This window comes from Bubalus bubalis, chromosome 9 (genome assembly GCF_019923935.1).
Source record: "Bubalus bubalis isolate 160015118507 breed Murrah chromosome 9, NDDB_SH_1, whole genome shotgun sequence".
Taxonomy (NCBI): Eukaryota; Metazoa; Chordata; class Mammalia; order Artiodactyla; family Bovidae; genus Bubalus; species Bubalus bubalis.
The window spans coordinates 103,277,582-103,289,745 of NC_059165.1; the positions used below are offsets into that span (position 1 = coordinate 103,277,582).

A 12,164-nucleotide genomic window follows, 5' to 3' on the forward strand; every position below is an offset into this window, starting at 1 on the left:
ATATTTTATCATAAAGAGTCTTATGCTAATGTCAGACTTTTGCAGGGAGGAAGCCAATTCTGACCCCATGGTGAAACTGTTTCTTTGACTTGCATTTCATTGCTTTTGTTATTATAATCATACAGAATGGTTTACCTCCGAGAATCCTGCCCCTCTGCCTGACTGTTAAACTAAAGTGCGTTATTTCAGAATCCTGTCTACCTGTGGATGGCAGGAAGGAAGAAATTAACACACCTGAGGCTTGTCATTCTAGGAGACGTTTGCAATATTAATGGCCTTTTTACTTTGCTTCCTCTCATCCCCTCATCTCTAATCTGTAAAAGAACCTGGCATCCAGACCCCAATAAGATGGTTATTTTGAGGTGCTAGACTGCCATCTTCTGGGTCTGCTGGCTCCCCAATTAAAGTCTCTTCCTTGCCTCAACACCTCTCGGATTCATTGGCCAATGTGCGGCGATACTCCAGAGCGCACTTGGACTCAGTAACAAGACTTTCTGACCTGGATCACCAGGATAACAGGGATAGGGCAGAGGTAGATGGAGAGGAAGGTGGGACTTTCCAATGTGGCTAGAAGACATTGAGCACTTACCTTATGCAAGAGAAACCACTCCCCAGGAGCCAGCTCCAAAGTACCCTTATTCTGGACAGCTTTCCAACTGGCCTTACCCAAGGGCACAGCCATGGATTCTTACTCTGGGCTCCTCCAGTTCCTGACTTCCCTCTGACCCTTTCTTTACCCGCAAGGGGTCAAGGGCATCTGTATCCAGCCCTGTATCCCCCAAGACTGAGAGCTCAGCCCTCAGCAGTGGCTGCCATCACACTGGGCAGAGGGAGGCAGCAGGGAATCTCTGTTGTGTGTGAATAGCTGAGACTGAAGATCCCAGAAGCTCCCCCTGAGGTCCCGCTCAGCCTCTCCAGACCCTGAGGACTGCCCTTGCAGTTGGTTCCATGAAGATGCTCTTGGGAACAGCCTGCTGGAGGCTGCAGCAGGGATAAAGCACACTGTATATCACATTTGGGAGATTCTAGATCTCACTCCACACCTGCCTGGGGGTGCTGCTGACAGCAACAAGCAGGAGAGCTTCTGCTCACCCCGACTGACCATTTCTGGAAGAGGCAGCCCAGGCAGAGGGAAACCAGGACAGAAAGCTACGGAGGCAGAATCTACCATTGTGAGCAGCGCTTCTCAGCCTGGGGATGAGACTGGGGCTGGGGAAAAGAGTAGTAAGAGAGGAGCTTGGTTGTGGAAAGCTGCTCCGGGTCTTCTCATTTTGCCCACTCTGCGTCCTTTCTTCTCGTTTAGCTCAAGTGTCCTTTGCAGCTTCTAGGTCAGCAGTTGTCAACCCAGGATGATTCTGCCCCATGGTGGACATCTGGACAAATCTAAAGCTTTTTGGTCATCAGAATTTGGTGGGGAGAGGATGCTGCAGGCCTCTGGTGAATTGAGGCCAGTGAAAGTAAAAGTGAAAGTGTTAGTTGCTCAATTGTGTCCAACTCTGTGACCCCATAGCCCGCCAGGCTTCTCTGTCCATGGAATTCTCCAGGTAAGAATACTGGAGTGTGTAGCCATTTCCTTCTCCAGGGGATCTTCCCAACCAGGGGACTGAACCTGGGTCTCCCACACTGTGGGCTGATTCTTTACCATCTAAACCACCAAGGAAGCCCTTGGGGGAGAATGGATACATGTATATGCATGGCTGAATTCATTCGCTGTTCCTCTGAAACTATCACAACATTGTTAATTGGCTATACCCCAATACAAAATAAAAAGTTTAAAGTTTACAAAACAGAAACAAACATCACTAATGCTAAAGCTGAGAAATCCTGTTCTAGGTTATCTTGTCTTTGTTGCTCTGTCCTGCTCTGGCCCAGCTAACCTGGAGGGGAGGCTCCGGAGGAGACAGAAGTGTGAGCAGGCTTCACTCCTGTGATGTGTCTGATGTTTGCTCAGCACTGGTGCACAAGCACTCCTCCATGAGACCAAAGGAGACAAAATTCTGTCCACCTATTAGAGAAGAAGGGAGAGGCCAGCCTTAATAATCATGGTGTTCCACCATGCAGGAGGTGGAAAGGTAGGCTGCAGGGGTGAGGTAGGGGCTGGAGAAGAGAGTGGAGGTTGAATCAGCCTCCTGGGGGGAACTGTGTTGTGTGGTTACCAGAGGGTCTAAGTCCTCCACTGGGGTCAGAGACCCCGAGTTTAGAATGGGGTCAGCTGGTGATATATCAAGTACAGAAGGATGACAACAAACCAGATCAGAAGGAACACAGTCTTCTCAGTCAGTGACAACCACATTTCTTAGGTAAACTTTAAGCCCTTATGTGGACTTCCTGCTGGCTTAGCAGGTAAAGAAGCTGCCTGTGATTCAGGAGCCTCAGGAGACGTGGGTTCGATTCCTGGGTGGAGAAGATCCCCTGGAGAAGGAAATGGCAACCCACTCCAGTATTCTTGCCTGAAAAATCCCATGGAAGGAGGAGCCTGGAAGGCTACAGTCCAAAGGTTGCAAAGAGTTGGACACAACTGAGCACAAGCACCTAAGCCCTGGGGTGAATTTCATGGACCCACTGAAGGCAGTCCTCTGTGTGCTCTTGGTTGGGAAGGGAGTGGATCAACACTGCAAAGTTCTTTGATTTTGAACCCTGCGCCTGATGACGGCAGACCCTGTGCATATTTCAGAAAATTCACTCTAGGAGTCAGAGTAGAATGGGACCAGAGAAGGGGACATGGGAGGAACCTGGGGCAGTGGTCTAGGAAAAAGGAGATGGAGCCATAAGGATGCAGGGGAGCTGGAACTACTTGGTAGGGAAAGAGAATGCTGAGTGAAGGGAGGGATGAAGCATGGAAGGCGGCTGATGCCAGTGTCTTGGCTTCTGCGTGGGGACCTTAATTAGGTGGTCAGAGGACGTGTTTTTCAGGTCCAAAATGCAGTCTTCCTCACTCTAAAGAGCACCCCCAACTCCTGCCAAGCTCCTCACTGTCCAGATGATTCTGTGTCCTCCGAGATCCAAATGACAGCTACTGTGGGGGATTCTTAGAGACGACGTCCTAATGAAATGGTTAGGGGTCATTATGTCAGGGATGGGAGGGCTGTCTCAGAGCCAGGAGTTCAGGAGCTCTGGATAGCAATGTGGCTCAAATTATTCATAGAATTTTCTTCTAATTTTATGATGGAGTTCAGGTGCAGAGGTTTGAGCAATGATATCTCCAGTTTACGGCTTTTGATCACCATTGGTTTGTGTGAGGTCCTCCTCATATTTCATTAATTAATTCCCTTTCTTTCATCCCATTGTCTTTTTGTTTCGACAAACACTTAAAATTCTTCATGTGTACCCTTTGATTTATATACGTTTTGACAAATTTGTATAAATCCTTTAATGTTTTAATTTCTTAAATGAATGGGCTTCATTTTATTATAGGAGTTTTAGGTTTATAGAAATACTGATCAGATAGTATAGCAGGTTCCCACTTAACCTCCTCTGCCAGCTCAGTTTTCTCTATTTTCACATCTTGCATCATGTGGTCCATTTGTTACCATTTTTTTTAAGGTCTTTAATTTAATTTTATTTTATTTTTAAACCTGATCAACCAATAGAGATACATCATAATTAACCAAAGTCCAAGTCCACATTAAGCTTCACTCTTTCTCTGTACGTTTGATGGCTTTGACAAGTATGTAATGACATGCATTCACTGTTCTGGTTTGATACAGTGTAGTTTCATGTACTAAATTTTTAATGTGCCCAAAATGGATTATGGTAGAGAGTTCATCCTGGCCTTTGCTTCATTCACTCAATATTATTTTTTAAATCCCTTTATACTGCTATGTGTATATCTGACACCTGTTTGAGGCTCCAATGTTTGCATCCAGTCCTTCCTACCTCCCCTCTCCCCAATTCCTCCACTACAGCAATGCTACAAGAAGCAAACTCTTAAATGCTCCCCTATAAATAGGTTTGAGAAATCAAGACAAGCACTTAGGACCAAATTTGCTGGTGTAGAGAGCATGTATATTTTGAATTCTCATCATTCTACATTCTCACCAGCATTGCAAGAGTATTCCTTTCTCCCCATAATCCAGCCAACACAATGTTTTCTAATTTGGGGAACTGAATAGTTATACAATGAAATTCCATCACCCTTCCCTCTCTTCCTACCTTCCTCCTTCCCCATGTTCCTTTTTACCGGGCATCTTTCCATTTGCCTGTGTAACTCTTTCCATGATTTCTCTGCTCGTTACCTGTACTGAGATTCTTACTCTTTGTTCGTTTTTCTGGATAGCATTCCATCGACAGTTTCCCACAGTGAAAATTATTCTTCATAAAGTTTCATCTGCCTGATAACTTTACCTATAATTTCCTTTGTGGAACAAAAGTCCTTCATGTTGATGTTTCCGTGTCTTTTTTTTAAAATATCACCTTAAATTTTGTGCTTTTTAAAATCAAAAAAAGTAACTCTCTTGAGTGCGTGCATGCTCAGTGGCTTCAGTCCTGTCTGACTCTTTGCAACCCAAAGGACTGCAGCCACCAGGCTCCTCTGTCCATAGGATTCTCCAAGCAAGAATACGGCAAGAATACTGGAGTGGGTTGCCATGCCTACAAGAGCATTGAGGAGGGCATGGCAACCCACTCCAGTCTTAAATCTATCTGGATTCCACTTTTGCATGTGTTCTTGGGCAGATATTCAGATTTACTTTGCTTCCTAAAATGAACATTTTCCCCCACCAGAAAGTAGCAGGCGATCTTATATTTTCCCATTGATTTGTGCTCCCACCTTTATATACATTAAGTTTTGAACCATACAGGGGTATTTTCTGAGACATAGAATCAATTTAATCAGTGCCCATTTAATCCAGGATCACACTTTAAGAAATGACTATGATTCTATAATGTGTCTCATTATCCAGGAGGATATATCTCTCCTGTTTACTCAATTTTTAAAAGTTTGTTATAGTTTTATATTGATTCAATTCTCAGAAGAAATTTTAGGCAAGTTTCATCACATTCACAATCAATTCCCTGGAATTGCTAGTGCAACGTAATTTAGGAAAACTTGACATCATGATAATATTAGCTCAACTCATTCAGGGGAGTAGACTGTTTTCAAGTATTCAGATCACCTTCTACGTTGTTATTAATGCTTTAAAGTCTTTAGATGTATTGCATATTTTATGTTAATTTCTAGATATTGTAATTACAGTGCTTTTCAAAGCAAGGTGAGAATCCCTAGGGGTCCCAGAGACATTACCTGGGGTCTTTAGGTCATTAGGTCCTTATTTTACTAATTACATGTGTGGATGTGTTTTAATCATATACTTCAACTAAAACACTACACGGCTCCTCTTTCCATGGAATTCTCCAGGCAAGAATACTGGAGCGGGTAGCCATTTCCTTCTCCAGGGGAATCCTCCCAACCCAGGGATCCAACCCAGGTCTCCTGCACTGCAGGCAGATTTTTTCCCTGTCTGAACCATCAGGGAAGCCCAAAACAATATGTTATCGCAGACTAAATGAAGAAATAGATATGAGCATTAGGATGTTTTCTATCAAGGCAGACATTAGATATATTTTCAAACACATAATAAAAGACCACTCTTCTCACTAAATGTTTTTGAACAATGTAATCAATCTTATATAAATATCTTATTAATGTTAACATGTAATAGATTTATTACTGTTTCTAAAGTGTACTAATTACTGAATGCAGACAAAGATCCGTCTAGTCAAATTTATGGTTTTTCCAGTAGTCATGTATGGATGTGAGAGTTGGACTATAAAGAAAGCTGAGTGCTAAAGAATTGATGCTTTTGAACTGTGGTGTTGAGAAGACTCTTGAGAGTCCCTTGGACTGCAAGGAGATCCAACCAGTCCATCCTAAAGGAAATCAGTTGTGAATATTCATTGGAAGGGCTGATGCTGAAGCTGAAACTGCAATACTTTGGCCACCTGATGTGAAGAACTGACTCATTGGAAAAGACCCTGATGCTGGGAAAGATTGAAGGCGGGAGGAGAAGGGGATGACAGAGGATGAGATGTTTGGATGGCATCACCAACTCGAAGGACATGAGTTTGAGTAAACTCCGGGAATTGGTCATGGACAGGGAAGCCTGGTGTGCTGCAGTCTATGGGATTGCAAAGAGTTGGACATGACTGAGCAACTGAACTGAACTGAATTACTGAATATTTTTAAAGATTCTAGCTTTAATATCTAATATGGTAAAAAACTGGTAGTTACATTCCACCTAAACAAATACCTTTTAGGAGCCTCAATAATTTTTTAGTATAAAGGCATCCTGAGGCCAAAATGCTTGAGAACTCTTTCTATATCATCTGTGTCACTTGAGACTGTTGTCTTACTTTTTACTTAAAAACTAAATTTTAATGATAACTACTGATTTAAGGGCACAAGAAATGACTGTGGTTTTGGGAAGTTAATCTTGCCTTCTGCATCACTGCACTCTCCTATGGTTCTAACATATTACATCTTGATTCTCTAATCTTTCCAGACAGGTGATCAGTTCTCATCACTTCAATCCTTCTGTATCTCCTTCCTCTCTTTCCTTGTAGCCCCACTCATGACTTTCAGTTCCATGTTAAAGACCAGCAGAGACAGTAAGTATCCTTGGCTTCTTCCTGATGATAAAATAATGTATGTAAAGGTCCCTACATAGTATACTATTTGCTAGTTTTCTAGGATGTATTCTTTATCTAGCTAAGAAAGTCCCCTTCAATTTCATGTTGCAAAGGGGCTTTAAAAATCATAAATAGACAAACATATGTGAAATCATTATGTTGTACACCTAAAGTAAGGTAAGGAAGTGTTAGTTGCTCAATCCTGTCTGACTCTTAGCGACTCCATGGACTGTAGCCTGTTAGGTTCCTCTGTCCATAGGATTCTCCAGGCAAGAATACTGGAGTGGGTTGCCATTCCCTTCTCCAGATCTTCCTGACCCAGGGATAGAATTCTGGTCTCCCATGTTACAGGCAATTATTACATGAACATTTAAAATGTCAGAAATAGAAGTTAAATTTAAGAAAATACATTTTTTCCTTGGTCAAAATACTTACATTATTTTTTTTAATTTATTTATGTGAACCACATGATGCTAAACCATTTTGTCATTCATGGGATAAACCAACACCACTTGATCATAATTTACTAATTTTAACACATCATTTCATTGATTAGGTGATGTCATAAATAGATTTCAAAATCAAAAATTGATAGGTAAAGTGAGCCAGTAACTGTCATTTCTTATAACATTTTTACCCAGTTTTAGAATCAAGATTGCATTAACCTGATGAAATAAGTTCAGCAGATTTCAATTTTTTCCATTTTTTTCTTTTATTTGAAGAACATGTATAAGATATTCAATTTTTCCTAAAAGGTATATGTGCACATTTATAAACCCACTGGGGCTGATAATTATAGGAAGGAGAAGATTTTTAACATTTCAATTTCTTTAGAAAGTTTTTGAATACCCAGGGTCTCTATTTTTCTTTTTTGCACCAGTTTTGGAACTTTATGTTTCTGTGAATTTATTCATCTTTTATTTCAATTTCTTAACTTACATTTTTCGTACTATTTTTATTCATTTTAAATATCTATATTTCTATAGTTGTCTCCCAATTTTAATTTTATGCTTTCTCATTGGCATTTTCTCCTGTTTCTATCTTATTAATTTTCATCACTTGATTTTAGTTGTAGTAAGCATGCTTTTTCTGGGTAAAGTTTCTTTATATATATATATATTTCTTAATATATAAAATTGCATATTCTCCTCAAGGTATTTTTTAATTGACATTTGATGCTTGAATTATTTTTTATAAATATCTCATTTATTTTATGACTTACTACTGAAGCAAGAGGTTAATACTACATCCTTCTAACTTATGGATTTGGAAAGCTATTCCTTCTCCAGTGATTTTTGACTTTAGCACATTATAATCTATATATTATTTATACTTTGAAGTAGATGGAGAATTTCTCTATGTCTGAAAATAAGGTAAAATTTTGTTATAAAGTCCTCTGTGTACTTGAAAAAACATGTTTAATATTGTTTTGTGAAGAGCTTAAATATATATAGGAGCTAATGTCTGAATATTATAGTGCATTATAATTAATAACACCCAAATTGCATTTCTGAACTCTCTTAAAATTTCCAACTTTCATTTCTTATCTATCTAGTATTGATTAGTAATTTCTATTTTATAATTATTTCACTGAAGTTGTGTTGAATATTAATTTCTAACATTCAAGTGTATGTTTTTATATAGGTTAATTATATACATGTAGGTTGATACAATGTTCTTTTAACCTTCATGAAATATTCCTTTGTTCCTTGGTGTGTGCATGTGTGTGAATTTTTTTAATTTCAGTATGCCTTTATTTTTTAATTTTTGAATTATGTATTTAGTCACATGTTCTTTTAGATGAATAAATAGAATATATAGAAAATATGGATGGCAAAACAAAGAAAGACTTACAGAAAACTAATAATCACTACTTATTTATCAGGAGTAGGAGGAAGAAAGAGGGGAATGAAGAAAATTACCAATATCCATGATTTTCAAATAAAACTGAAAGTTTTGCCCCATGGTCTTAGTAGGTCCCACTGGGGAGAATACCTGTATACTTTTCTATGCTTGGAATAATGAATCTGATAAAGACTGTTTGCTGAGTCTAACAAAAACATGGCTCCAATCTTATTTGCTGGAAATTTAAATTTGTCATTTCTACTTTCATCATTTTTTATTTTTCAGTATCCCTTTAAACTACTGATATTTACCTTCACAGCCAAAAAAATTAAACCAAACAAAATATCAATAAATTAATTAATATGTACTCTGCTTAGTCACTCAGTCATGGCCAACTCTTTGTGACCCCATGGATTGTAGCCCGCCAAGCTCCTCTGTCCACGGGGATTCTCCAGGCAAGAATTCTGGAGTGGGTTGCCATGCCCTCCTCCAGGGGATCTTCCCAACCCGGGGATCAAACCCAGGTCTCCCATACTGCAGGAAGATTCTTTACCATCTGAGCCACCAGGGAAACCAAAAATTAATTAATAATAACCCCTTAATATTATTTGTACTTCTTCATTTATCCATACCACAATCAAAATCTTCTCTATTTCCTTAAAAATACAACTAGCTTATCTAAATCAGTATCTGATCTAGTACCCAATATTGCATATTATTGTTATGTCCCCTGAATTTCTCTTTATCCTTTTCTTTATCCTGGCTTATTAATGAGACCAGATCAATTGTTCTGTGGAATGATCCACCTTGAATTTGTCTGAGTGCTTCCTTGTGGTGTCATTTAACTAGTTCTTCCATCTTCTGCACGTGATGAATCTGTTTTAACCACTGTGATTTCATTCTGTTTCTGATCTCACCAGATGCAGCATTCTTGTCTAATCAAAACTACAGCATGATATCTGAATTCATCCTCATCGGCTTCTCCAACTTCCCTCAGCAGCTCCTGCCCACCTTCTTCCTGCTGTACCTGCTGATGTACCTGTTCACACTGCTGGGGAACCTGCTCATCATGGGCACCATCTGGAGGGAGCACAGCCTCCACACCCCCATGTACCTCTTCCTGTGCGCCCTCTCCACCTCCGAGATCCTGTTCACTGTTGCCATCACTCCTTACATGTTAGTTCATATGCTCTCCACCCACCGCTCCATCACCTTTGTGGCCTGTGCCAGCCAGATGTTCTTCTCCTTCACGTTTGGCTTCACCCACTCCTTCCTGCTCATGATCATGGGCTACGACCGCTACGTGGCCATCTGCCACCCCCTGCACTACAACGTGCTCATGAGCACTCGTGACTGTGCCCGTCTTGTGTCCTGGTGCTGGGCTGGTGGCTCAGTCATGGGGATGATGGTAACACTGATCATTTTTCACCTCAGCTTCTGTGGGTCTAATGAGATTCACCATTTTTTCTGCCATGTGCTTTCCCTCTTGAAGTTGGCCTGTGGGAAGGGGACAGCCTCTGTCACCCTGGCTGTGATCCTGGTCTGTGTCACAGCCCTGATGGGGTGCTTACTCCTCATTGTCCTCTCCTATGTCTTCATCGTGGCCGCCATCCTGAGGATCCCCTCCACTGAGGGCCGGCACAAGACCTTCTCCACCTGTGTCTCCCACCTCACCATAGTGGTCGTGCACTACGGTTTTGCCTCCCTCATCTACCTCAAGCCCAAAGTCGCCCATTCCATGGACAGTAACACTCTGCTGGCCACCACCTACACAGTCTTCACCCCTTTTCTTAGCCCCATCATTTTCAGCCTCAGGAATAAAGAGCTGAAGAACGCCATAAAAAGAACCTTCCGCAGAACCTTCTGTCCCCTAAGTTCCTGATGGAAAGTTTGAAGGAAGGGTTGGAAATAATAATGTCTATCTTTATAATACTTTTTTAATGATTCTGGTCTGTAAAATGCCCACACTTCATAGAAGTTAGGTGCATACTAGCTTTATTTGTCTCAAATTTTTCTCCCTCTTGCATTATCTCAAGCCATCATAGTCTCCTATTTATACCCAGTGAGATTAACTCCATCCTATTGTCTGTGCCTAAGAATATGTTCTCTATCTATAGGCAGGTGGGAAGCACCATATGGATGTGTCAGGACCCTGATGCACATGATTTTTTTTTGAATGGATTAACAAGAGAAGATTTTATATCCCCATCCCCCAAAATAAGAATAAACAAAATAACCAAAACATAATAAGAAATGCCACCAGAATTGGATCTTTTCCATGTGTCAAGCAGTGTGACTAGTGTTTTATCATTACTATTTAAATCATAAGAAATACACAAAAGAAAATAAAGTATTTGTCTCCACGAAAAAAAAAATATTTACTCCATCATCTTGGCCTCTCTCCCTTGGTTTATGATTCTTTTAATGTGCTTCTGAACTTGGCTTACTAGTATTTTGTTGAGATTACTTGAATTTATATTTATCAAGGATATTGGCCAGGAGTTTGCTATTCTAGTATTGTTGTTATCTGACTTACGTATAATGGCAAAGCTGGCATTGTTAATGAGTTTGGAAGTGTCCCCTCTTCTTCAGGATGAAGAAGGAGCTAAAAAAGAGTTTTTGGAAGCATTTGAAAATGATTGGCATTGATCCTTTGGTAACATTTACCTGTGAAATCATTTGGTTCTGGGCTTTTCTTTGTTGCCAAATTTTTGATTGTTTGTTAAATTTCTTTACTTGTTATTGATCTGTTCACATATTCTAATTCTCATGAGTCAGTCTTGGTAGGTTTTGTGTTTGGAGGAATTTATCATCTCTTCTAGGTTGTCCAATTAGTTGGTGTATAATTGTTCATAATAGTCTCTTCTGACTTTTTGCATTTCTATGGTATCAGTTTTAATGTCTCCATTTACATTTCTGATTTTATTTGAGCCTTCTTTCTTTTTTCTCCTGAGTAGTCTAGTAAAGTTTTGTCAATTTTATTTCTCTTTTCAAAGAGCCAACTCTCAGTTTCATTGATATTTTCTATTGTTTTTCTAATCTATGTTTTATTTGTTTCTGCTTTGATTTCTTTTTAGTTCCTCCCTTCTACTAATTTGGGGCTTTGTCTGTTCTTTTCCTAATTCTTTGAGATGTAAAGTTCAGGTGTTCATTTGGGATCTTTCATGGCAGAGAGGTCTGAAAGAATGTGTTCCACTGGAGAAGGGAATGAAAAACCACTTCAGTATTCTTGCCTGGAGAGCCCCGTGAACTGTATGAAAAGGCAAAAAGATAGGACACTGAAAGATGAACTCCCCAGATCAGTAGGTACCCAATATGCTACTGGAGATCAGTGGAGAAAAAACTCCAAAAAGAATGAAGGGATGGAGCCAAAGCAAAACCAGCACCCAGTTGTGAATGGGACTGGTGATAGAAGCAAGGTTCAATGCTGTAAAGAGCAATATTGCATAGGAATCTGGAATGTTAGGTCCATTAATCAAGGCAAATTGGAAGTGGTCAAACAGGCGATGACAAGAGTGAATGTTGACATTCTAGGAATCAGTGAACTAAGACGAACTGGAATGGGTGAATTTAACTCAGATGACCATTATATCTACTACTGTGGACAGGAATCCCTTAGAAGAAATGGAGTAGCCACCATAGTCAACAAAAGAGTCCGAAAATGCAGTACTTGGATGCAATCTCAAAAATGA

At 40.1% G+C, this 12,164-nt stretch overlaps 1 protein-coding gene across 1 annotated transcript; it reads left to right on the forward strand.

Moving 5' to 3' along the window:
- Positions 1-9,409: 9,409 nt before the first annotated feature.
- On the forward strand, positions 9,410-10,354 carry LOC123335263 (olfactory receptor 10H3-like). The gene has a single exon (XM_044948701.1). It carries the CDS (start codon positions 9,425-9,427, stop codon positions 10,352-10,354), a length of 930 nt encoding a protein of 309 aa, XP_044804636.1. The 5' UTR covers positions 9,410-9,424.
- The last annotated feature ends 1,810 nt before the right edge of the window (positions 10,355-12,164 follow it).

What these genes read in the sequence shown, in the direction of transcription:
- LOC123335263 (XM_044948701.1), top strand. Translation starts at nt 9,425, where the DNA reads ATGATATCTGAATTCATCCTCATCGGCTTCTCCAACTTCCCTCAGCAG.